Here is a 25,023-nt window from a genome sequence, read left to right as displayed (position 1 = left end):
TGATATACCTTTCTCTGCTAGATTGAAGAGCCCATTGTTCAATATTTGTTCCTCATGTAGATGCTTACAGAAGCAATCAAGTCACCCCTTCCCCTTCTTTTTGTTAAGCTAAATAGATGGAGCTTCTTGAGTCTACCACTGTAAAGCAGGTTTTCTAATCCTTTAATCTTTCTCGTGGCTCTTCTCTGAACCCTCTCTCCAATTTACCAAGATCCTTCTTGAATTGTGGGCACCACAATGATGTTTAGTCAAAGGCATGACTTCTACAGCAAAGGCCTGGGATTTTTTAAAATTGGCCATGTAACCTAAACAAAGCATCCACTCCCCCTATTCGCCTTCCCCACACGCTCTCAAAACCCTGCAGAGGGGTTCCAAGATGTTATCTTTAGAAGGAGATCAGTCACTCAAAAGTGATGATACTAGCTGTAGGATCCAGAAGGCAGAGAAGGGACAGAATTTCAGAAGTGCTCAGCACCCAGCAGCTCCACTTATTTCGATGCCTAAACTGGAGCTGAGCTCTTGTGAAAATCCAGCCCCGTGTGTTGCAATGGATGGGAGGGGGAGGACTTCTAACAAAAGGATTCTGGGCATTCTCTTCTGGTAGACAACACTCAAGTTAAGGTTATGTGAATTCCATGTTTTCGCATGTTTATCACGGTGTGGGTGGAAGGAAGGGGTGCTGTAAAAAGATTAAGACTGTGTGCATGCATAACTCAAAAACAGCATAATTTATAAAAGCTAAAGTTTTCCAGGTGGTTAATCCTCAATGAAGGCTAGTCTCCAGGCCAATAAAAGAAAAAGTGGTCTGAGCTTCTGAAAAATTGGCTTTACTCATGCAGGCCAACATATCAAGTTTAGAGTTATAAGGACAAATTCTGTATTTAGCTACAATGTTGAGTCAGCAGTAGTTCCACTGACTCGAATGGCGTTACTGCATATTTGAACCAGTATAAACAGAGCAGATTTTGGTCCATACTATTTACACACAATATTGAATAGTAACCTCACTGTGGTTTTGGGCCGCTATTTTACTGTGGAATTCCAATTTCACAAATATTTACCTACACAAAAATGGATTCAGGGTGAAATAAGTACATAAGTTAATAAATAATAATAATAAAAATCCTTAAGTCTTTCTTAAAAAGCCAGATAAGGGCATTAACTTAAGCTTTGTATTTTAACATCAACATTTCAATTATAAATACTCAAAAGCCAGGAAGTGTAAAAAGAAAAAAATGTTCATTGTCACCTCACCCATAGTGCACATGACATATTCTGCATTATAATTTCTGCATAGTGTTGATAGAAATATGCAACAGACTAATTCTGCCCTTAGCCATGCTTGGCAACTTCAAATTACTTTAGTGAGAGTTGCCAAACCTCTGTAAAAAATGAGTGTTGTGTAATCCTGTCACCAGTACAGGGCTTGATTGTTATGACTATCAATGCATTTAGTATCAGAGGGGTATCCATGTTAGTCTGAATCTGTAAAGAGCAACAGAGGTGCCACAGGACCCTCTAAGCATTTAGTGTCCACTGACTTCGTGTGGGACACATGAGAGAGCAGAACTACTGCAGAACTGAACCCAGAGTCATTAGGATCCCATAATATTATTCTGCATGCTTTCTTCAGACGTAATATTTGAACTCAGTTCACATCCTACCTTTACAATGGGCATATGGCATCGTAATGATGTAGTCTTCATCCCTGTTTAGAAACGTAAGCTTGGCTTTCCCATCCAATAACGCAGAAAGTGAGTTACCTATAGATATAGGAGTACAGGTTAGCATACGTGAATATTTGTAAAACAAATGTCTAAGCTAATTCACGCATTTTCCAGTACTTAAAAATGAGACTTCAATTTAATGTAGGATCACTAATTAAATGAAATAAATAAACCCTATTGATTCAGGGCATAAACCAGCCACTAATTAATGAGAGTGGAAACCTATTTTAAAATACTCCACTACAGAGATTCTTGCACCTTCCTTTGAAGCAACAGGTACTAGCTACTGCTAGAGAGAGGCAACTGGACTTGGCAGACTGTTGGTCTGATGTGGTAAGGCAATTCCTATGTTCTTATGTCATTTAGAGCTCAGTGGATTTTTTCCAAAGTCTTTATTATATAAAGTTCTTCTAATTATGTATGATCTCGAACAAACATGCCATAAATACTGTAAGGACAGCAGTGACTGGTCACAAATTCCAGCCAGTGTAACTACTTGATCGATGTTGTGTCATATGACAAATTAGTTTAAATAATTATATTATCTTTAGGCCCAAAAGTAGCAGTGTTCTTTTACATATTCATATCTGCAGATCTGAAGATTCTGTTGTGGAACTTTAGGGCCCCACTCTTAGAAAGTTGAGATCAGAGTAGGTTGTGTATTTACACATATTCACAAGTCAGGTATTTTGTGTGCACTAATGGGTATATGTAAAAAGCCCGATTTGTGAGTACAATCGCAGTAATTGCACATGTAAAGCAAGTGCACAACTGAGCACCCACAAATCCCTAAGAACCTTAAATTCTGGAGAAATCAGACCCTTACAGTCCTACACCTCTATTTGAAAAATGCAGATGTGAAAAATCTCAGTTGAGATCTCACTGCCAGTCTCATCTTGAAGAATCATTTGAGTTGTGAAGTATTGTGTTGTGGGCAAACTTCTGTACTCACTTACATGTACAACTTTGCTGAAGCAAATGGGCTTGTCATGTGTGTGACTGAGAGCAGAATTCAGACTTCTACCTATCGTTCCCTGTGTGGGCAACACAACTGAATGATTTGAATTTTTGCCAAGACACACCATAGAATATCTCTGTTTTTTTAGATGACAGTTTCCCCAGAGAGTATCCCTCTTGCCCTGCTTGGAGGAGGTAACTGGAAAATCCAGTGGGAGCTCTGATGACATTTTAGGCTATGCTGCTGACAGACTTTAATTGGGCATTTTCTCTGCTCTTAATCTTCACTGTACACTGGCGTGAGTAAGAAGTCCATCAGAGGAAGCAAAAGACACCAGCATGTAACCTCAAGGGTGTTTAGGTTTGATATCTTACCATAAAACTTGGACTTGGCTAGAATGCTGCCAGAAATGCAGAACCCATCCTTCCTATTACTGACGTGAAAGGCTGACACTGGTGGGTGATGAGATACCTACAAGGAAAAAAGTGAAACTCTCAGCTTCCTCCATCATTAACAGCACTCTCTGCATTCTATTCAGAGTGAAAGGCGTGTACCAGCCTTAAATGATGTAACTGAGTGATTGCAGATGGACATTTTAAACCGGATGTCTAGAACAGGCACATTCTTGGGACTCTCTGATCTGCCCTAGGGAAGAATTAGCATTCTTTTTTGGCTTGTAGTGAGAAGGAGGAGGTTCCCACCGTATTATCCCCCTCCCTCTACACCTAGTGAATCTAAAGCAATGATACCCAAACTGTGGCTCTAGAGCTGCAAACAGTTCTTTAGGGCTTTAAATGAAATTCTTATGTAGTCCATGGGCCTGAAGGAAGTGCTTCATGTACTTTTCTAGCCAATTAATGGAGCAGCACTCCAAGTAATCCCATGGAGGACTGCAAACGAGAGATCTATTTTGTTGCTCTACATTTTGTATACGAGATCAGCGTGGGCCAGATTTTTAACGGGTGCAGTGCAAGATATTTGCAAGAGAGCTCAGCATCCAGCAGCTCCCATTATAATTCTCGCAGCCAGATTTTCAAAGCACTCAGCATCCAATGTGATGAGTGCTTTTGAAAATCTGGCCTTGTGGGTCCAGTAGTTTCTCCTTGTTTGTGCAAGTCTTTTTCATATCAACAGCAAAGAAGAAATATTTTTAGAATAGGCAAGTATGATCATAGGACCACAAAATTTGGTGGGGGCGGGGGCGCTCAGGGACAGATGTAGTACATGACATTACTTTAAATTCTAGATTTTAAAATTGATGCCCCCTCTGCTCCAAAATGCCTAGAAATAATGCTGTTTGCATTTTTACAGCCATGTTGGTTCCAGGATATGAAAAAGGCAAGGTATGTAAGGTAATATTTATTGGACCAACTTATGTTGGTGGAAGGGACAAGCTTTCGAGTGTCACAGAGTTCTTCCTCAGGTGTGGAGAAGGTAACCTGAGCATCCAAGCTAAACTCAAGGTGAGACAGATTAAGCATAAGGGGTTCACATATGTTGCAGGAGACCACTGAAAACGAAGTGGGCAATTGGAAATAGTGCAGCTACACACTGCAGCACAATTCAGAACATTGAGGTTTTTTCCTGTATATTCATGCCATTGTCTAAATAACCTCCATAAACAGGCACATAGTAGCAAAAAGGTTAGAGATTTGAATTTTGATTTAGTTCCTGCCTATGAGAAAATGCTTCAATTAAGTAGATAAAAAAATGGAAGTTTAAAGCAAGTTAGGGGATTTAGATGCCCAGTTCAACTGGGGATTCAATAGCCTTTGGCAGCTTTGGAAAAAAAAAAAAATCAGCCTAGCAGCCTATGTCCTAAAGGGCTAAATCACTCACATACGGTCTTTCTTTCATCCGTGAAGTATAAGGGGCCAATTCCCCCCCCCCATTTACACCTGCTGATGTCAGTGGGGCTGGACTGGTGTAAATCAATGTAGAATTTGATCCATGTGATTCATACTCTGTGTAGACACAAACCACACTAACTTGAATAGTATTCCATCAGTCCGAAGTGAGTGATGTGGCAGGCAGGAAAAGAGGCTTTATAACACTGGCCTTTCAGGCTGTTTAATATGTTATGATTCTACTACAGGGGTCGGCAACCTTTCAGAAGTGGTGTGCCAAGTCTTCGTTTATTCACTCTAATTTAAGGTTTCGGGTGCCAGTCATACATTTTAACGTTTTTAGAAGGTCTCTTTCTAGAAGTCTTTAATATACAACTAAACTATTGTTGTATGTAAAGTAAATAAAGGTTTTTAAAATTTTTAAGAAGCTTCATTTAAAATTAAATTAAAATGCAGAGCCCCCCAGACCGGTGGCCAGGACCCGGGCAGTATGAGTGCCACTGAAAATCAGCTTGCGTGCGGCCTTCGGCACCCGTGCCATAGGGTGCCTACCCCTGTTCTACTATTTGAATGGCAGCAGCCTGGCCCTGGTTTACATTTCTGAGCCTCTGGTGCCACAAACTAGATCCCCATTACAACTTGTTCTTTTTTCAGTTCCACTCATCGTATTAACAAAGCAGTATAGAAGGATTTTAGCTGTGAGAATCTCTAAAAGTGTATGCTGAAGCAAATGGCAAGCTAAGGATCTGGAGAGGGGAAAAAAAAAAAAAAAAGGACTAGTTTATGGCCATAACCTATTCTATATCCCTGTGTAAAAAACGCAGTCTCAGAGAAGGAGTAAGAAACACTGTTGCTCACACATCGGTTCAAGCAGTTCTAGTGCTTACAATAGTCTGGGTTGCAAACAAAGTTATTTACCTGTTCCGCGATGTAAAACGTGTGACTGTTTGTCTGTGGATGAAACCAACAGCAGCGAAAGGTCTCTCCCAAAATGGGGTTATATGGCTTTTTTATTCCCTGTAAAATAAAAAGACACAAATCTCATGCACACACAGCTATGGAAATATTACAGCATGGAATGCATGCCTGGGAGCTGTGTTCTTCTTGGTGTGGACATGGCCCCAGGACCCAAAAGTTACTATCAATGAAAATTGATCATCCAATCTTACAAATGGGGGAAAAACAGAAAGAGCGATCAAGTGACTTTCCCAAGGTTCTACAGCAAATCAAATGGCAAAGTCAGTGACAAAACCCCAGCGCGTCTGACTCTCATCCTCGGTCTACTTGAACCACTTCCACCTGATCCACAGACTGATCTATAGCCTCTGCTAACCTGGACATTGAAATCTACTGATGAAAAGAGTTACAGTACATTTTTATTACTACACACAGCAGGTACATGCAGATACAGAGATCTAGTAATAGGTTGTTAGAACTTGTGAAGAGAAAAGACTCCTGATATTGGACCATAAGCAGTGTTGACCCTAATTAACAATTTACAGAGTGTTCTCTGTGGCACATGACCAACCCTCGCTTCCTTTGTCCAGTGCCAGAGATCTGAGCTCATTTCTGATAAACTGCTGCCATTCCCTGCCCACCCCCACATCCATGTCCCACGTAAATTCGGTTTTAAATTAGTAAAATGGTAAGAACAACAAAAGGAGAAATGAATTATCAAGAGCAAGGCAAGAAAATAAATCCAAACTATATAAGCAAAAGGTCTGAATGTTTACTATATCTACAAGGTTTAAGCAAGGTCTTACCTTTGGCTTCTTATAAAAGCCTGACAAATACCATCTCAAAACTTGCTTGATTCGACTGTATGAATCGTCTTCTAGTGCAGCTCTGTAGGAGAAGGGACATGGGATGTTTACTCAAAGTGATTTTTGAACTGTTTACGTGTCTGATTCACCAGTGTGTGACTCCAGCCTAATGCCATTGATTTTTCAGCATTGCACCAGCATAAAACTGAGTAAGGCAGTGATGAACCAGGCCCTACATGTCTTGACAAACACTATGCGGCTTCTATTGAAGAGGAAAGTACATCACCCAGTGGATACTGGTTTCTTAGTGGTGTACGCCAGTCAAACACACAAACTGTGGGATTTCTTGGAAGTGACTGGCAGGTACGTGCCCCACTAAAAATCCCAATGCAATCATTTCAGTTTTAGGGCAATAAACTGGCTTTAGAGTTGCCACCTGATCTGAAATTGTGTAGAGGTCATAAGATAGTAACTGGTCCAGTCCTATTGCTCAAAAATCAACCACCACCTCTAACTTCTTTGGAGAATCAGAAGTTTAGCTCTTGCCTGACCCCTTTAAATCTTCTCAGCTTTAGGCTACGTCTACACTGGGGGGGGGGTTGATTTAAGATACACAAATTCAGCTACGCGAATAGCGTAGCTGAATTCAATGTATCTGAGCCGACTTACCCCGCTGTGAGGATGACGGCAAATCGACCGCCGCAGCTCCCCCGTCGACGGCGCTTACTCCTACCTGCACTGGTGGAGTACGTGCGTCGATTCAGGGATCGATGGTCGCATCCCGATGAGACGCGATAATTCGATCCCCGAGAGTCTGATTTCTACCTGCCGATCCAGGTGGGTAGTGAAGACAAGCCCTTAGATGGGGCAGGAAGTGATCTTGTGATGAAACTTTCTTCAGTGTATTTCCATTCCTCAGTGTATTTCCAACCTGATACAGAACTGGAAATCTACTGAGAAGTAACGTCTGGACTTCAAGATGCCTATCTGAATAAAACCTCCAACCTTCCTGAGGTTCACTTAGCCATCAGTAATAGCCAGGGTAAACACAGTCACCTAGCAAGCTGCATCTTACAAACAGTGTAACTAGATCTCGACAAATAAACTTGAAAATGCCCCGAGATTTTAAGAAAAGCTGAAGGCAACAGAATAATAATAAAGCACAAACCATCCATGTGATGTTATATATGAATATTGCATATTTTCAATTTGTTAGAACATACCAAGCATGCCCATTCAAGAGGCAAAATATTTAGTATTTTCCACTCTGCCCTTCAAAAAACTGCTCAGTTCAATGGAGTTAGAAGAAGAGCCCCTATTTATCTCCAAGTGCCACTAATTATATTGGTTTCAGGTGGTGGCAGTTTGCTTAAACATATTCTCCTGTAAACTTTGTCCTATAAATCTCTTTCCACAGGTACACCAGAAGGTGGAGTAGTACTATTATTGCAGGCTTATAATAAGTAACAGGATCTCTGTCCATTCCAGCCCATACTTGAGGGAAGGGTGCATAGGAAGCTTTGTCTAGAGTTTCCCCATTTTCCTTACTTCCCTGCACACCCCTGGTTTCCACTGAGAACCGTCTCTTTTTAAAGGTCACTGATGTTGACTCCTGAACTAATTTACAGCTACACAGATCAAATTAGAAACTCATGCATTATTTGGGAGACTTCTCAAGTATACAAATGGCCCAGCCAGAACCAGATTAATGCTAGCGCACATGTTCACACAGCTGGGAAACACATCCCTGCTAAGCCTGCCATAAGTGCTGCTTACTGGGAAAGTAGGTCAGCATGGTAGTAATAATCAGAGAGTTTGTTGAGGAAAGAACGTGGCTCCAGGATGAAGGTGGGCAGAACCACTCGGGACAAGTCCATGCCAGGCCGCAGCTGTTTCAACAGAATCCACATCAAGCTCTTGTTTTCTTCCGAGACCGTTTCTGTTTGAGAGGATTCACCCGTCTAAATGAAAGAAGAAAAAGTCAGCACAGAAGGTGACGGTTAAAGCAAAGCGAATATGCCTGGATGGCCCAAGGGAATTGAGAATAGTAAAATCCTCCATTGTCAACAGTTCAAACCTGCCTTAGGTCAACAGGGAGCGAAAGTCATTACAGTATGTAATGGTGGTTGTGTAGAATGAGTGGTATTCTCACTTTTTTTTTTTCTGTCCAGAGTAAAAGACTGCAAAACCCACCGTCTTGTTGACAATCTTAGCAGAGGGACCAATGGAGAGTGGAAGCGGTCCTTCACGATCGAACATACTAGTGGGGCAAGCATGACACAGTTTACACTGCCATGGTCCCTTGTAGCAGGGTGGACACCCCCTCCTGCCTGGAAGGGCTTGAAAGTGGCCCCGGAGAGGGCTGCAACTCTAAAAGCTGGGCTGATTGGGGAAGCGGCCGCAGCTGGGCCCAGGGGTGAAAGTAACTTATAGGACTTACTGGTACTGCCGGAGTCCTGAGGGGGGCGTGGCCTCATCTGGAAAAGGTATGGCCTCATCCGGAAGAGGCGGGGGCCTCTCAGGATTTATAGGCCCTGGGGCACTGGCTGTGGCTGGGAGCCCCAGGGCCTTTAAATCAACCCAGGGCTCCCAGCTGCAGAGGTGGCTGGGAGCCCCCGGGGCTCACAGACAAATTAAAGGGCCCGGGGCTCTGGCCACCGTGGAGCTCCAGGCCCTTTAAATCCTCACTGCAGCTCCAGATGGGATTTAAAGGGCTCGGTGCTCCCGCAGCTGCAGGGAGCCCTGAGCCTTGCCGGGCTGGGGATGGGATTTAAAGGGCCCGGAACTCCCGCGGGAGCTCTGGGCCCTTTAAATCCCGGCCTCAGCCCTGCCGCTGGAGCTGCAGGCGGGATTTAAAGGACTCTGGGCTCCCCACAGTGGCTGGGAGCTCCAAGCCCTTTAAATCCCGGCCCCAGCCCTGCCGCCGGAGCTGCGGGCAGGATTTAAAGGGCTTGGAGCTCCCCGCCGCTGCAGGGAGCCCAGAGCCCTTTTAATCCCGGCTGCAGAAGCCGGTGTGGTCTGGCATGGCGTACTGGCTCTTGCCGGTACGCCGGACCGGACCGGCTTACTTTCACCTCTGGCTGGGCCACACCCCAATCAGGCCACAGCTAGCTTGTATAAGAGGCTGTGAGCTAGGATCTCAACAGTCTCTCTCTGCATTCAAAGAGAGAAGGGCCTGGCTGCAGGAAGCTAGAGACAGGGTACCCGAGTGGAGCAGGGCTGGGGAAAGGCAGAGGAGCTGGGGAGCTCCAGCCTGGAAAGCCCCAGGCTGCGGCCTAGCATTGGGCTAAAAGGTACTGGGGGTTGCAGAGGGCAGCCCAGGGGTAGGCCAAGGCAGCAGGTCCAAACCCAACCTTGCCAGTGATGAGTAGACTGATACTGCAGTCTGCCCCAGGGTGTGGGGCTAGACGATGACTGGCAGTAGCCTTATACTGAGGCGAGGTGGGAATAGAGGGTGGGTGTTCCCTGGGGAGGGGAGACCCTAAGACTGAGGCGTTACTGCCAGGGGGCAGCACCCCAGGTAAAAGGGCACCAGGGTCCAGAGAACATGGGGACCAGAGGACAGGCGGATCACCGGCCTGCAGAGGGCGCTCCAGAGCTGGAAAGAGCTAATTCCCGGAAGTCACCAGCAGGAGGCGCCGCAGGGGTGAGTCCGCTCCTCTACACCCCTGTTGAGGCAGTCATGTGGAATTAATAAAGAACTATAGCCTGCAGGACTCTCAATCCAGCACCTTTCACCACCAGAAGTCAGGGACCACGTACTGCTTTCAGTCACTTAGGTATTTCCCTTGATTTCAATGGAATTACATGGGGTATCACTGAACAGGATGCACAGCCCTCCCAAGCAGCAGGATTAAAAGTTACACTGTGAAGTTTAACACTGATATTAGTTATCAGAGCTGGTACCCAAAGGCCACCCTAGGCATTAGAGTTAAATGAAGAAAGGGAACATAATGGTCTATTTATCTCATCAGGATTTCTGCTGCTTTTAGAGCCCCAGGCAAAAGATTTCTACATGGGAGTGAAATAGGTCCATTTCTGAAAATGCAATTTAATTCTGGGGGACAATGTGTTTTTACACCCTGCAACGGCCAGCTTCTCAGGTGGTATAAGTCAGTAGAGCTAATATACACCAGCAGCTGAGAATCTGCTCCCACACCTTCTGGATGCCAATTAGCCACTTATGCTGGCGTTTGCTCCTGCCCCCGTAATGCATTACCTAACTCTCTGTACTGAATGCTACCATACAGTCTATCAATCCCTCCTTCCTACACTCTGTATGCAGAAATTTACCCATCAGATCAAGCATCTGTTCTTTCCCAAAAGTTGCCCCAAGTCTAGTGCTAGATACAGGGAAGCAGATGACCTAACATGCCTGGGGATGAATTATGCATTGATGAATGCCACAAAAGCAGAATTTTAGGATGCACGCAACAGATCTGAGTGCAGCATCTCAAACTAGCTTACTAAAATAACATGTTACAAAGTCACCTCACTTCTTGCATTAGAGCAAGGTTTGGAAAAAGTGAAAGTAGTATTTTGGAAAACTTGGGAATGAGGAACAGTGAAGCCCTTTTTATTCCACTGATTTTTATTATGTTACCATCCTTCTGGTGACAGAGATTCACGCAGCTTAAGCCTTAGAGAAGAAATGGAAACCACTAGTTAACTTATTTCAGTAGTGCTAGCTAGGACTTCATAATTCTGGGTCTGTCAGCTTGTTTTTTATTTACCCAGCTTTTCAGGTGTGTATATCTTGGCAATACAAATTAATTCCAGATTGGACTTGATATACAAAGACTTACCCTGAGACTGAGTCATAGGGAGTGGGGAGGGGGGGAGGGAGTAGGGGAGAGAAGCTTTCATACGTCTTATCTCAAAGCTTTCCAAATGAAGTTCTTTTTGCTGTCAGTCCATCTTATAAAGATGGGTAATTTTTGATATTATGGGACAAATTTTGTAAGCATGAATTTATTCCTGCAACTGGTTTTGTGCTGCAGATTTCTAGCACAAATATGGAAGCTTAAGGCAAAGTTATGTAGAAGTGCATGTACATACCCCTCAATTGAGCTTCCATAACTTTGCTGAAAATTTACAGAACAAAAAAAAAATATTATAGAATTTGAGCCATAATATCAAAGGTTTATACATCCTTTGAAGGTTAGAAAGCATGCATATATTTCAGGAGGATTGTGTTGTAAATTGGCTACTGCAGCTCAATATCTCAGACCCATCCCATACCAGTGTTGATAATGAAGTGCAGTATTGAAGGGAGGGGTGTACTTTACTCGTCAGTGGCATCATCTAGTTGAGATATTACACGTAGGTCCCTTTCACCTATCTCAAGTGCAAGTCCAGGTGGAAAAAAGATCACGCACTCTCTCTAAACAGAAATATGAAACACAGCACCCAATGATCAAAGCAGCATGTGAACTATTTGAGGGCATACTGGGTGCCAAATTTGCCTGCACAGTCAATCTTCTGCCAGTATTTATCTCGTTTTAGGCTACACTCAGCATGAAATATACCACTCCATACAATCAAAGTTTAATCCATTGCACTTGTGCTATAGTTTTGGTAGACATTTAAAATTAAAAAGGGCACCACATACTTTAGACAGGTGTACTCTCCACCAGTGAATGGCGCGATTAGTCAGTTGGGTCAAAAATCCGCTTCAAGAAGTGCCAAATTATCTACCCTGCTAACACTTTCATGACAGTCTATCATGTGACACACATATGTTTTAGAAATGGTCTAAATACCTATTTCCATGGACGGAGCTACTTTCTCTTTGTTCCTGCTGCAAGGTCTTACTCTGGAGTCATAATACTTTGTGTTGTAATTGCTTGCTGTACATTAGGATTTGAAGTGAGCAAGACACAGCAGGAGTAGTGACCAAGCAGAAGAATGGCTGCCCCTGAACAACATTTTTCCCCCCCCCTTCCAGTCACACCTCCTTAGCCATAAACATGGGTGGGATGTCTCAAGCCATGAGACAGAGGCCTTGTCTACACTGGGAGTTTGTCATGATTCTGGCCAGCAGTGTAGCTGCACTGATGCAACCTACTAATATAGACAGCTAACGCCACTATTTGCACCGGTGTAGCTTATCATTGCTAGAAACCAGGGTTAAACTGCACTGGTGCAAGTCACGGCTTGTAGCTATTTGCCCCATCTATGCTAAAGGTTTGGACTGCTGCAGCTACGGCGCTGTCTGGCCAATGATGGCTGAAATCAGAGTAAATCCCCAGGGCAGACATCTCTACAGCAAAATGCTTCTCTGTGATGCATCAACAGGAATCTAATTTCATTGTTTAAACAGTGGGCCACATTCCGATCTCAGCTTTCCTGGTGTAAATCCAGAACACCACCTCTGGCTGCCAGCCTCCTCCAGCTGACTTTCACCCAATACTGTCAACTCCACAAGCTGCTCTAACATTATCGTCATCAAAGAAGTCACAGTGACAAAGCCAACAAAGGCGCTCATGTTAAACATGAATGCATTCTAATGTTAAACGGTCTGAAAAATTGATTCCTAAATGGCAGTTTCGCATAGGAGACCAAGTGGCTCAGATGTTCATTAGGACATACAAAAGGTTCATTTTGTGCAACATGAATAAGAAAGAAAGTACCATATTTTGCACCAGGCAATGGACTGAAGCCTCCTAGTTAGTCAGGATACAGGCTTGGAATGATAACTCCCCTCCTGCAGTGTAATGAACTGTGGCAATGCTATACAGCTCCTTAATGCAATGTCCAGTTGAAGTGCTCACTGATCCTGGAAACATGCCAAAGGGCAATAGTGGAGCTGCTGTTCATAACACTCACAATTACCGAGTAAGGACAATTCAACATAATTTGGCAGAAATCTTCAGACAGCATTACCTGTAAAATATCTGAACCCACAGAGCAGTTTTCGACTGTCCTGCATCCTGGAGTCTGAATACAATGGAGAGATGAACAATATGAACCCAGAGACATTTCAGTGGAATAGATAGAGTTCAGAAAGTTTTTTTTACCTCCCCGAATTCCTCATAGATTTGTTCCATATAGGTCGTCCCTTTCCTTTCCTGGGACATATCCCCGTGGATTTCAGACTGGTCACTCTCGCTTTCATTCGTCTTCCGGCTGTTCTCCTGAGTTTCATTCTCAGACTCCTCTATGTTGTCTCTCTCAGACTTGTCCGAAAAAGCATCATTTTCCATGTGGTGATTTTCCAGGGCTGATTCATTAAAACTGAAATACATGGTTTGTTACATTGCCTCAATTTGATTTATGAAACCAGATTATGAACAGTATTTTAGCCAATATGTAAAAAGCCCTCAGGACACAAAATAAGGCTTGCAACCAGAAAGAGTGAAGAACAACAACTTGCTGAGTGGTTGGGTCTATACCCATGGAAGCAGTAAAACATTTAGGTCACAATTCTCCTCTGAGTCCACACTGTGGAACTCCACTGCATATGTGCATTTGCCCCCATAATAAACTCCTATTGGCTTCAATCAAAACTCGACATACAGAATGAATGCAAAATATACAACACTGACTGCTTCTTCAGACAGAGATTTGCAGCGTGTCTCAAGGAAGAGAGATTTTTGCCTGCATAAAAACCTGCCACATGTTATGCGCTACTGGCTAAGGCAAAGAATGGCATAAAGGAATACATTATTTTCATCATCACCACCACTGCTACTACTCTATTTCAATAGAGGAAGATGCTAAGTCAAAACAATAAAGGTCAAGGGAACATTCAATGGCAAATTTAATACTGATAAAAGGAAATACCGCCCCCCTTCTATGATGCACAATTAACCTGTGGAACTCATTGCCACCAGATATTGTTGAGTCCAAGAGCTTAGCAGTATTCAAAACAAGGATCGGACATTTATGTGGAAAACAAGAATATCCAGAGTTATAGTATAGTAAACCAAAAACAGGAGTTGGAAAGGATAGAGCCTTCCTACTTCAGGGCATAATCCAACCTCCAAATAAAGAGGGTTAGGAGGAAGTTCTTTGGGGCAGGTTATCCTATGAATTGCCAGCTGCAGGGTTTCTTGCACCTTCCTTTGAAGAAGCTAGTACTGGTCAATGTCAGACAGGATACTAGACTAGATGGGCCACTGGTCTGACCCAGAGCGGCAGTTCCTTTGTTTCAAAGTAAAACTTAGTGCCTAGTGCTCAGTTATTTTCCATATTAATACTTAGATTCTCATAGATAAGAAACTATTACTTTAAGTTTAGTTAATTTAAAATATGGCAAGGAGGGGCCTACCACTCAGTCAATTAAGGCAATCCCACCACATCTCAGTTTTCTTTTCTGTTCATGAACCCACTGTTCCCCCACCCACCCCTTAAATGGGTTATAAGATGGCAAGTCAGCTGTAGCAACACAGATTTATCTATGTTCCTTCCAGCTAATAGGGATACTCTGGGTCTCCGTGCAATTTAGAATGCCAACATAAGAACTGTTTTATTGGGATATGGCCCATGCCTCTGTGACCAAATGCACCCCTGCATCCACACCCTACACACTCATGTAATAATCTTTGTACAAAATATGCCTTGTGAGGTATCATTTGAAAACTAGTAAGTCACTGGTCAATAATATCAGTGACATGTATGTAGCAACATTGTGTGAAAAGTTATAAAATCCACCCTGTATAATGTTAATGTTAAAGGGACATGCTCAGACTCAAGTAGTTCAATCTCAAGCTCCAATTAGGCACAAGTGGTCAAGCAGGTCTTAAACAAAAGGATGTTTGTGGTTACCTCAATTTGCATATAAACTGTAAACAGAGTCTCCAGACCGCAAGAGAGAAAAGAAAGGAAACAAAGAAAATCTACATCTCAGCCAGAAAACAGCATGAAGCATCTTTCCTCAACAGACATCTACTTGCTCTCAACTGAAAAGAACTTTATGAGGGGGACTGAAGTATACAAGTGAGGGGCAAACACCCCACGTTATCTCTTGCCCTGTCCACCTCCCTCTTTTCACTTAAGAGGACAAAAGAAATGGCCACTGGATTTTGGGGGAGGGGTCCTGACCTGAAAAGGTTGGTCGGTAATGCTTTTGGAAGAACTGTACTTTGGTAAGAATTGTACTTTGAATCAAGTATAGTTTGTTAAGTTAGGCACTAGGAAGCGGTTTATATTTTTCTTATAATCATTTCTAACGTTTATGCATCATTGTTTGTACTCACTTAAAACCTCTTTGTAGTTAAATAAACTTGTTTTATTCTTTAATTGAAAACACACTGGATAGTTAAGTTAAATTGTCTGGGTAATTCCATTTAAGGTGGCAAGCTGTGTATTGTTCCCTTAAAGGGACAATGGACCTAATATCTCTGGACTGTCCAGAAGGGGGCTAGCCAGTACAGAACACACATTTAGAGGTAGGAAATCTGGGACTGGGAGCATGTCGGGTCACCCTACAGGAATAACCAAGGTTGGTAAAAGCCAGAGTGTAAGCGAAGTGTGGCTGGCAGGCTGCAGTTACACACAGACACTCAGGGTGTGGCTTCCATGCTGGAAGACTGTTTGTGAGCAGACCCAGGATGGAGCTACTGCTGTAAGGCATTGTAAGGCACCAAGGTTGCAGAGCAGGGGTGCCAGAGTCCCTCACTGGCTTGGCTTGCACTCTGGAATGTCACAGTCTCCTATGAAGCCTCCATGCAGTGTCTTGTTTTATATCCTTGGGAATTATCCCAGAGTCCAATATCAATGACTGTCCTAATTTTAATCAGTAGGTGATATTGACAGTAGAGATCGTGATTTTTACTAGCATACACTAAGCTTATTAGGTTTCATCTTGTGAATCCTAACCGGCACACAAACTCTATGCATAATTTAAATGCAATAGTAACAAAAGATTTTCTGCATTACCAACATATTTCAGAGAATCAAAGAAAATGGAGATCGAAGAGACTCATTAGGTCATCTAGTCGGTCTCCCAGCCAAAGCAGGATCTCTCTCTTCAGTATATTAGAATGCTTTGTCTAGTTTTAAATGGCTCCACGATGGGGTTTCCCCCATCAGCTCTCTTTGGAGACATTGCTATTTTGATTCTATATGACTTTGAGAATTCGCTTGTTCACTCTCTCTCTCTCTCTTTGTTTTTAGGTTTTGCCAATAGACAGATTTTTAAGTGCTCAGAATCCAGAATTGGTGTCAGATTTTCAGTTCCCATTTAGGGTCCCATATAAGGGCCAGATTTTCAAGAAGTGCTCAGCGCCCAGCAGTCTCCATGGCAACACTTCTAGTCAGATTTCTAGAACAGCCCAGTATTCAGTCCATTGTGCTCTTTTGAAAGTCTGGCGAGTAGCGTCTTATACATGTGGGAGTGGTTTTTCTAATCTCTATATTTAAATGATAGTTTTTTGCAATGATCAGTATGATTATAGGTTTAGGGCCAGAGGATTAATGGCTATTACATTCCAGCACTGATGCTCTGATATTATAAACTATGCAGCTCCAATGACTTCAGTGCCAGGATCAGGCCTCTGTGTTTTGTGTCAGACAATGACTACCAAGCATAATGACTGAAAAGTTAATCTGAAGTAGAGTTTAGTGCATATGTGAATTTAAGACCATAAAAGAAAAAAAGAAAAAAGGGGTAGTGGGGTGGGAAGAGAAAGGAGGCAAGAGATTATCCCATTATCTCACAGCACAGATACTTGCTGGTTTGGCAGATCATTTGTTTGTTGCTGACAATTCAGGCTTGATTTATTTTCTTTGGGGTCAACGATCAGCACAATTTGTCAGTGTTATGCTCCCTTCCCTTGTGAAAATCTTCTCTTTGGGATGTGCGTACTTGAGAGAAAGGTTCACAATATGGGCCAGTGTCAATGTTTGAGAAATAGCACATGCTTAATTTAACAGCATTTGTAAAAAGCCCAACTTCTGTTAATTATGATCTTCCTGTAATTTGTGAGAGGATTTAAACTTTCTGCTGGGGCAAGTCTTACTCCTTTTGTATTTCTGCTCTTTCCTAACCAAAAAAATCCTTCTGCAACGACACTTTTCTGGTATTTCAGTTATTCCAGAGCAGTGGAACAGGAGGGAGTTAATTCACCTGAAATTCCCCAAATATTAGCTCTGTGCAGTAATTACCAAATCAGCCTGCTACAAGTCAGACCTCAATATACTTAGAGCTATAGTGCTACTCTGGGGAGCACAAAGGAAGACATGCTATTCAGTGTGAATATCAAACTTCACAGATGGGGAGAATGAAATGGAGCCACACCATTTCAAACAGGATCATTAAAAAAAAAATTAAAAATCAGTAAATACATACATTAAAAACAAAAGCCAAATTATGGGCGTGATTCAAAATCATTTGAAATCAATGGAAAGACTCCAATTGACTTTCATGGGCTTTGGATCAAATCCCAAATGCAGAGCTGTAATAACAGTGTTTAAAGGCAGCGGGAGACCTTCACTCACTCAAGCAAGAGGAAGCCCTTTGTTTCAGGGCTATGTTACTGCCCTCCATCCACGTGTACTGTATCAAAGAGCACTATGTGCATCAGAGCAGCATAGTATTGTTCATGATTTCTACTATGGCAGCACCTGGAAACCCCAAACAAGGGTCAAGGCACAACTGTACTTAAAGTAAACAGTACCTGTCCCAGAGAATTTACAATCAAGGTGTCAAACAGAACAGACCACAGTTAGAGAAGGCACACAAATGGGGGTGGGGGAAGCAACAACAAACAGACAGGCTTACGCATAAAAACAGTAGTCTCTATGCCCCTGAAAGCCTCATGCTTAACATCAAAATAGACTTCTGCAGGGTTATAGCCACCAATTTCCTATTTATTTCCAGAGAAGTCAAGAGGCTGTGACCCTGCAAGGTGCTTTGAAAGTTCACCCTCTTTCCGATTATTAAATAGATTGATTTTTGCTAGTGTTGTCTCCTCTATTTCTTTCCCACCAAGACAGGAACAGAAACAGCCAGTGGAAAAATACAGCATTGGCTCAAGAGAAGATTTTCCCTACAAGGGGAGGAGTGCACCCCCCAAATATAGAACATCTGGCTCCATTTTATTTTTTGGCAGAGTAGTTTGACTAATTTGAAGATACAGTTAAATGTAATTAACTGGCCCCCTAATAACAGCATGCCAACTTAATTGGGCAGGATTCCCTGAAGGGAAGGCATTTAATTAGAATGAATGAGTCCCTGTGAGTGGCAAACCAAGAATCTCCTCAACACTTGGATAGCTGGTTTTTCACGTACTCCCCTTCCCACCCCATTTTGCACCACTGCTGCTGCTGCTTTAGGGAATTTTTTTACCCTCGTTACATAGCTGCCAAATTCTCCAAGGCTCAAAATATTTGAGAAAAACTGAATCCTGTGGTAGAGCCACACAATGCACTAGAACGGAGAATGATCTACACGGTGCACCAGGCTCTGAAGAGGGTTTGGCATCCACAAGTATGGCCTAGGGGCTGAGCTCTTTTGAAATTCTGGCCCTATGGGAAGCTGCTGAGTTCTGTAAATCAAGAGGCCCAAGTAGGGCCCTTAAAATTCAACCAATGAGCAGAGAATAGAGTAGCTGTTGTACATGCATGATTTATCTTTAAGTTAGAAGCTTAACACATTCTCTTCTTTATCCTATACTTTCTATTAACTGCAGCTGTAGGTCTGAATGCACATTCCCAAGGCACCATTCTCCTTTCTGATCCACAGACAGACACAGTAGTGGATTTATTTGTGGCATGACATCATAATGGTGTCCCTCAAGAGAAGGGGTGGCATATGGACTGTGAACTATCCAGGCTGGGGCCAGTCTCTTTTACTCATATGTACAGCACCTAGCACCTCATGTCAAACCCTGGTTGAAGCTCCTAAAGACTAGTATTATACGAACAAACAAGCACAAACACACCCTCAGCCAAAACGGTAGTAAGTGCCAATAGCATTTCCATTACCAGCACATTGTATCTGATTTTAGTCTTACACAGGATTGGCATATGCACACGTCTGAAGAAAGGCACAAACTCTCTGCCATAACATATATCTCAGTGTTTCTTTGTACTTAGAACCTTACAGTCAACCAATCCCCATTTAAAGGCTAGCTACACTCATTGGTTCACTATCAACTAAAAGGCTCTCAGTGCAGGCACTATTATTTGTATACTTATTCCTAAGAAGAGAGTTGGAGATCTGAGACATCAACATCAAAAGGACAGACCCGTAAGATAAACACATATATGCACAATTAAATCTGCAGGTCCTAGTAACACATCCGATTTCCTGCTGCTCTGTCCCACCCCATGTTATACCTTGAAAGAACTAGACACTCAGAACAAATGATCATTGTTTATGGTGCAAATTATAGCAGTGTATCAAAGGAAGTTCCGCTCAGCGCTGAAGAACAATGGCATGCATAAAGTGCTGAAAATACAACAGGCCTGCAAAACAAGAGAACTGCACATACATTGCTGCTTTGGATCACCGAGCTTCTGACAAGTCTGTGTCCTGCCTTGTGATTAGCAAAGATACTTCCACATTCTGAAAAGGACCTGGATTCTCCTATTGTTATAATATTCTTATATTCATAGTGTGGTATTGTCTACAGGCCAACATTTTGCTAGTTGCGGCATGTACACATAGCAAGAGACAATCCCTGCCCCCAAAAGCGCGCAGTCTTAATAGAAAAGAGAGACAAGACAGAAACACAGGAAGGCAAAATGACTTGCCCAAGGTCACACAACAACTCAGAGGCAGAACCAGGCTGGCTTTATGCCCAGCATCCTATCTGGTAGAGCAGTGAGATTTTTCAGGCAACCTGTCTAGCTGTAAGGTGCAGAGAAAACCCCTATGTTTACTCCAACAGTCTTTAAAGTGAAGTGCTATGAGATGCTACTGTAATATTAGGAGTGTGCATAGGAAGATGGTTGCAGTAACTTTTTTAATGTAAATTTTATCTTATGATGCATTTGGGGAAGAGTCAGGAAACCACGAACCCACCAACTCAGTGGAGACAGCAGTTACGAAACTATAGCCTTGGAGCAGGTGTGCTCTCCTGTCTATAACATAGTACTATTAGCACTGAGAGTACCTCACTATAAGAAAAATCACACTCACGGCCATATCTACCAATTGGTGGCCAGATGCTAGAGCAGTGGTAGGCAACCTTTCGGAAGTGGTGTGCCGAGTCTTCATTTATTCACTTTAATTTAAGGTTTTGCGTGCCAGTAATACATGTTAACGTTTTTTTAGAAGGTGTCTCTCTCTAAGTCTATATTATATAACTAAACTATTGTTGTATTTAAAGTAAACAAGGTTTTCAAAATGTTTAAGAAGCTTCATTTAAAATTAAATTAAAATGCTGATCTTACGTCGCCAGCCTGCTCAGCCCGCTATGTGTGTGTGTGTGTGTGGGGGGGGGGTTCAGGGCAGAGGGCTGGGTGTTGCGGGGGACTCAAGGTCAGAGCAGAGGGCTGGGGGGAGTGTGGAGGTGCAGGGCACAAGGCTGGGTGTGGGGGGGTTCAGGGCAGAGGGATGGGTGTGTGTTGGGGTGGGAGGGTTCAGGGCAGAAGGCTGGGGTGCTCCCAGCCCCCTGTCCTGAGTGGCTCATGGCAGGGGGCTGGGAGGGATATGCCCTGTTCCACCCCCTTCCCCAAGGCCCATCCCTACCTCTCTCTGCCACTTGGCTCTGCTCCTCTGGGAGCAGGAGGGGCCGAAATGCACCACGTTATGGTAAGAAACAGGGGAGGGGGAAAGCTTGGCTGCTGCAGAACCAAGCTTCTACCTCCTGCCCTCGCAGGGGAGAGCAGTGGGCAGGGGGGCTGAGTGGGACTGGGGGCCGGGATCCCCCCCACCGCTCTCCCCTGCGGGGGCAGGAGGCAGAAAGGACCAAGCTTCTCCTCTCCCCCTCTTCTTCCCACAGCTTGGTGCGTTCCTGCCCCTCCGCCGCCTCCTCTCACCGGGCAGGCAGCGTGCCACTCAAAATCAGCTCAGGTGCCGTGTTTGGCACGCGTGCCGTAGGTTGCCGATCCCTGTGCTAGAGTGAGTACGTCTGATTAGCATACTCCATTTGTTGGCTGGACTCACTGGTAGACTGCTAACCTCTGTAAAGCCTATCCCCACTCCTTCCCCCAGGGCCGTCCTCAGCTATTCTGGGGCCCTACACAGCCCCCCTCCTCCACGGGGGTGTCTGTGGGGGTCCCAGGCCTCAACGAGGGTATGGGGGGCGGGCTGGGGGGAACCACCACCCAACACTCACCGGTGGCGCGGCTAGGATCGGGGCCCTGCACTTCCCGCTGCCGGTGGGTGAGTGCAGGTCCAGCCCTGCTGCACTCCTCAGGGGCAGGAAGAGGCAGGGCTGGGGTGGAGCAGGGCAGGGGCTTTGGGGAAGGGGTGGAGTGGGGGCAGGGCTTTGGGGAAGAGGCAGGGCAGAGGCTGGAGCAGCATGCAGCTGCGCTGGGCACCAGGAAATTTGGTGCCCCAAGTTTCCTGGTGCCCTACACAGCTGTGTACTTTGCGTTTGGGTAAGGACAGCCCTGTCTACCTCCATCAGCTTTAACAGAAGTTTGGCCCAACTAGGGCAATATGGGTCCTTTGTTATGCACATTCACACAGCTGGAACTCTAACCAAGCCTTTTATAGTTTGTAGACTATAGGACAGCACCCAAAAGAGAGAGCTATTCCCCATCTCTCCCAAAAGATACCCAGATATTAGTGATGGGTGTGGTACAAGAACCTTGACAGAGACAGGTTAGACTATAGCCCCTCACCAAGCCAATGGTGGCTAGTGTGTATTCTGAAAAAATAATATGGTTAAAAATGAGTCATGTGTATGAACCAACCAACACCTTTACATGTACAATAGCTAAAAGCACAGTCTTACTGGAAGAGCTCCTGGTCAGAGATGGTGGCCGTGTGCAACAGGTTATACAGCCCAGCATGTGAAGAATCAGAAGAGCAGTTCAGGTCTCCATCCTTCCCCTGTTTGGAGGTGCTGAGTCGGAAGAGACTGGAGCAACGCAGGGCAAGTTCCAGAGCATCCAACCAACATCGGCCTGTAGAACAACAGGACTTATCTAAGCATAGGAGGTCAGAGATGACAGCAAAAATGTTCATCTAAGGTTTCTCAAAAGCTTCTCATTTGGGAGTCAAGTGTTCTAATTAGTTTTCACTAACAGAGACATCAGGTAGAGTACTTTAAAGGTTTAAATAGCTCAGAGTATCCACAGTTAGCCTAACAAAAGCAGAGTAAGTATTAAGATTTATATCATTTTACAGTCAGTGTCCTTGTATTCACTGGTGGGCACAGTCCACCTTTCTCGGTTTTGAGGTGCCATTCTGCACAGAAGTCCCAGAACCCTATTCAGTTCTCCATGCGATCACTGAAAAGTTATTAGCCCCCAAATAAGAGGTCCTGGGTGACATCAAACAAGAGGTCACAGAGGCTAGGACACCTGGCAAATCTGCAGCACATTCAAGAACTGAGGTATCGAGAGAGGCACTCAGTAATGTCTAACATGTACAAAAGAGTTTTTTCTGCATCTCATATTACATTACAGAATAATTAAAAATGTATTTGAGAGGCTGTAAAGAAAACAAAGGAAGACATAGCAATAGCAGTGGAAAATACGGTAACACATGAATTTCACGTTTAATTTTACTAAGGATCAAATCCCACTCTCAGGACACACTTCCATGCAGGAAAGCAGATGCTTAATTTCAAGAACACACATAAATCTCATTGACTTCAACAGCTTTCATAAGCAAAATCTCCACTGGGAAAAACTTCCATTGACTTTAACAGAAACCAGGTCCTAGGACAGGGGTGAACAAACTTTTTGGCCTGAGGGCCACACTGGGGTTCCGAAACGGTTTGGAGGGCTGGGTAAGGAAGGCTGTGCCTCCCCAAACAGCCCCGGCCCCTGCCCCCATCCGCCCCCTCACACTTCCCACCCCCAGACTGCCCCCCTCAGAACCCCCAACCCATCCAAGGGTCAGGCTGGACAGTCCTGCGGGCTGGATGTGGCCCACAGACCATAGTTTGCCCACCTCTGCCCTAGGAGGACAGCAAATAGAGCTCAAAAAGGTCTGGGTCATTTGTATACTGTTGTATCCACCAAGCAAATTATTAACAACTTCAACAGAACTTTATTTACAGTGGAAGTCTCTTTTCCAAGCTGTAGCTGCACACTCTGTAACTCTCCCAGCCTCCTCAACTCCTCCCCCATCCTTCCTGTCTCCTGTCCTTTCAGACTCCCAACAGCCAGTGCTCCCAGTTCTAATAATCACATGCAGCATCTAAACACCACATATACAAAGAAATATTTATAGTTCTACAAGGTTTCTATGTTTTGATGAATCACTTTTGTAAAAGGCTACAGAAGAGTAGTAAGAGAAAGAAAGGAATGAAGATCTTGAAGAATTCCAGATTAATACCAAACCGTAAAACATCAGAGCTCAGTAATTCTTTCTTATTTCATCCTTGAAATTCCTTCAGCACTGGCTTGCTATTTAATAACACCATGCATAATGTTTAATAAATGCTCAGGCAGGGTCAGGACTGCTGTAATTGATTTCATATTATTTTGTATTTTACAAGTATTGCATATCAAAGGCTTTACATGCAGAGATTTATTCTCTTTGCACCACATGGAGGATTTACAAGGATAACTCATCAGTGTTAATGGGTGTTCTGAGCATAAATACACCTCCTCTCCCACACACACACCTGACTCATCAAGATGAGAATCAATTCAGCTTACTCCATGTGAGGAAAATGCACTGCAATTTAATCTTTTATTCTTCAGTCTTATCGGATGGAAACTGCAGTTTCCATTAGGAAACACTGCACATGCTATATTTGTTGTGTATTTTGTTCATGCCAAGATTTTCAAAAATAGAGTTAAAAAACTAAGAGCCTACGTTCAAATATAGACCTTGAACGTGGTCTGGTTTACAAACCAGCAGCTCCCACTGATGTAATTTAGGCCCCAATTCAGAAAAAAAACCTCTAATGCATGTACGTAAAACCCACTGAAGTCAAGCATGTGCTTAAGACACATTAAGAGCAGACATGGCTTTAAGGATTTAGCACCCAGATTTATAAAAAGATATTTAGACACTTCTGTAGATTCCACTAGGTCCTCTCTACACCTTTAGAAATCTGGCCTACAAGCATGAATTCAGCCAACCATTTTTGAAAATCTTTGTCTTAATACTCAAATGCAGAAACCCCTAACAATGTCATTCTTAAACCCAACTCAAAAGAGTATCTACTATAATAGCCCATCCTGTGTTAGCATTCAAACTTGCTACTCACCCACAAAGCATATCAATAATATTCAAAGAATGGCCACTTATTCACTTTAAACCAAAAGTGCATTCAAGAGAGACAGATCAGGATAAAAGCTATAGCACGGCCCCTTGTCCATCGGGTGGTGCTGTGAATCTAGACTCAAATACCCGTCACAAAGTTAGAAATGAGATGCGGCCTTTCCTCTGCAAAGAAGAAAGGGTCCATTCTCTGTAAGTTAAGCACAACTGTGTGCTAATTTCAGCGCATTACGCTGAAAACATACCATCTATAATTTTGAGGACTTGCAGGCTAGATACAGGGCCGGTTCTAGCTTTTTTGCTGCCCCAAGCAGCAAAAAAAATGCGCCGCCCCCCAGGCCCCCCGCCGAGCCGCACCACTCCCCCCCAGCCGAGCGCCGCGCCGCCCCCCCCCGCCAAGCGCCGCCCCCCTGCCGAGCGCCGC

The 25,023-nt window shown here is 43.8% G+C and overlaps 1 protein-coding gene across 3 annotated transcripts in view; it reads right to left on the bottom strand.

Moving 5' to 3' along the window:
* OSBPL5 (oxysterol binding protein like 5) overlaps nt 1-25,023 on the bottom strand; it is a 217,441-nt gene that overhangs the window by 18,395 nt on the left and 174,023 nt on the right. For all 3 annotated transcript variants that reach the window (XM_034770239.1, XM_034770240.1, XM_034770241.1), the window contains 7 exons: nt 22,150-22,321; nt 13,315-13,531; nt 8,072-8,256; nt 6,296-6,377; nt 5,451-5,549; nt 3,060-3,156; nt 1,665-1,763 (listed from right to left, as the gene is read on the bottom strand). In XM_034770239.1, the coding sequence (XP_034626130.1) occupies nt 1,665-1,763; nt 3,060-3,156; nt 5,451-5,549; nt 6,296-6,377; nt 8,072-8,256; nt 13,315-13,531; nt 22,150-22,321 (951 nt within the window). The remainder of the gene's footprint in view (nt 1-1,664; nt 1,764-3,059; nt 3,157-5,450; nt 5,550-6,295; nt 6,378-8,071; nt 8,257-13,314; nt 13,532-22,149; nt 22,322-25,023) is intronic.

Source organism: Trachemys scripta, chromosome 4 (genome assembly GCF_013100865.1).
Source record: "Trachemys scripta elegans isolate TJP31775 chromosome 4, CAS_Tse_1.0, whole genome shotgun sequence".
In the NCBI taxonomy this organism is placed as follows: Eukaryota; Metazoa; Chordata; order Testudines; family Emydidae; genus Trachemys; species Trachemys scripta.
Note: the sequence above shows the minus strand (reverse complement) of the source record. Positions and strands in the feature narration are given on the sequence as shown.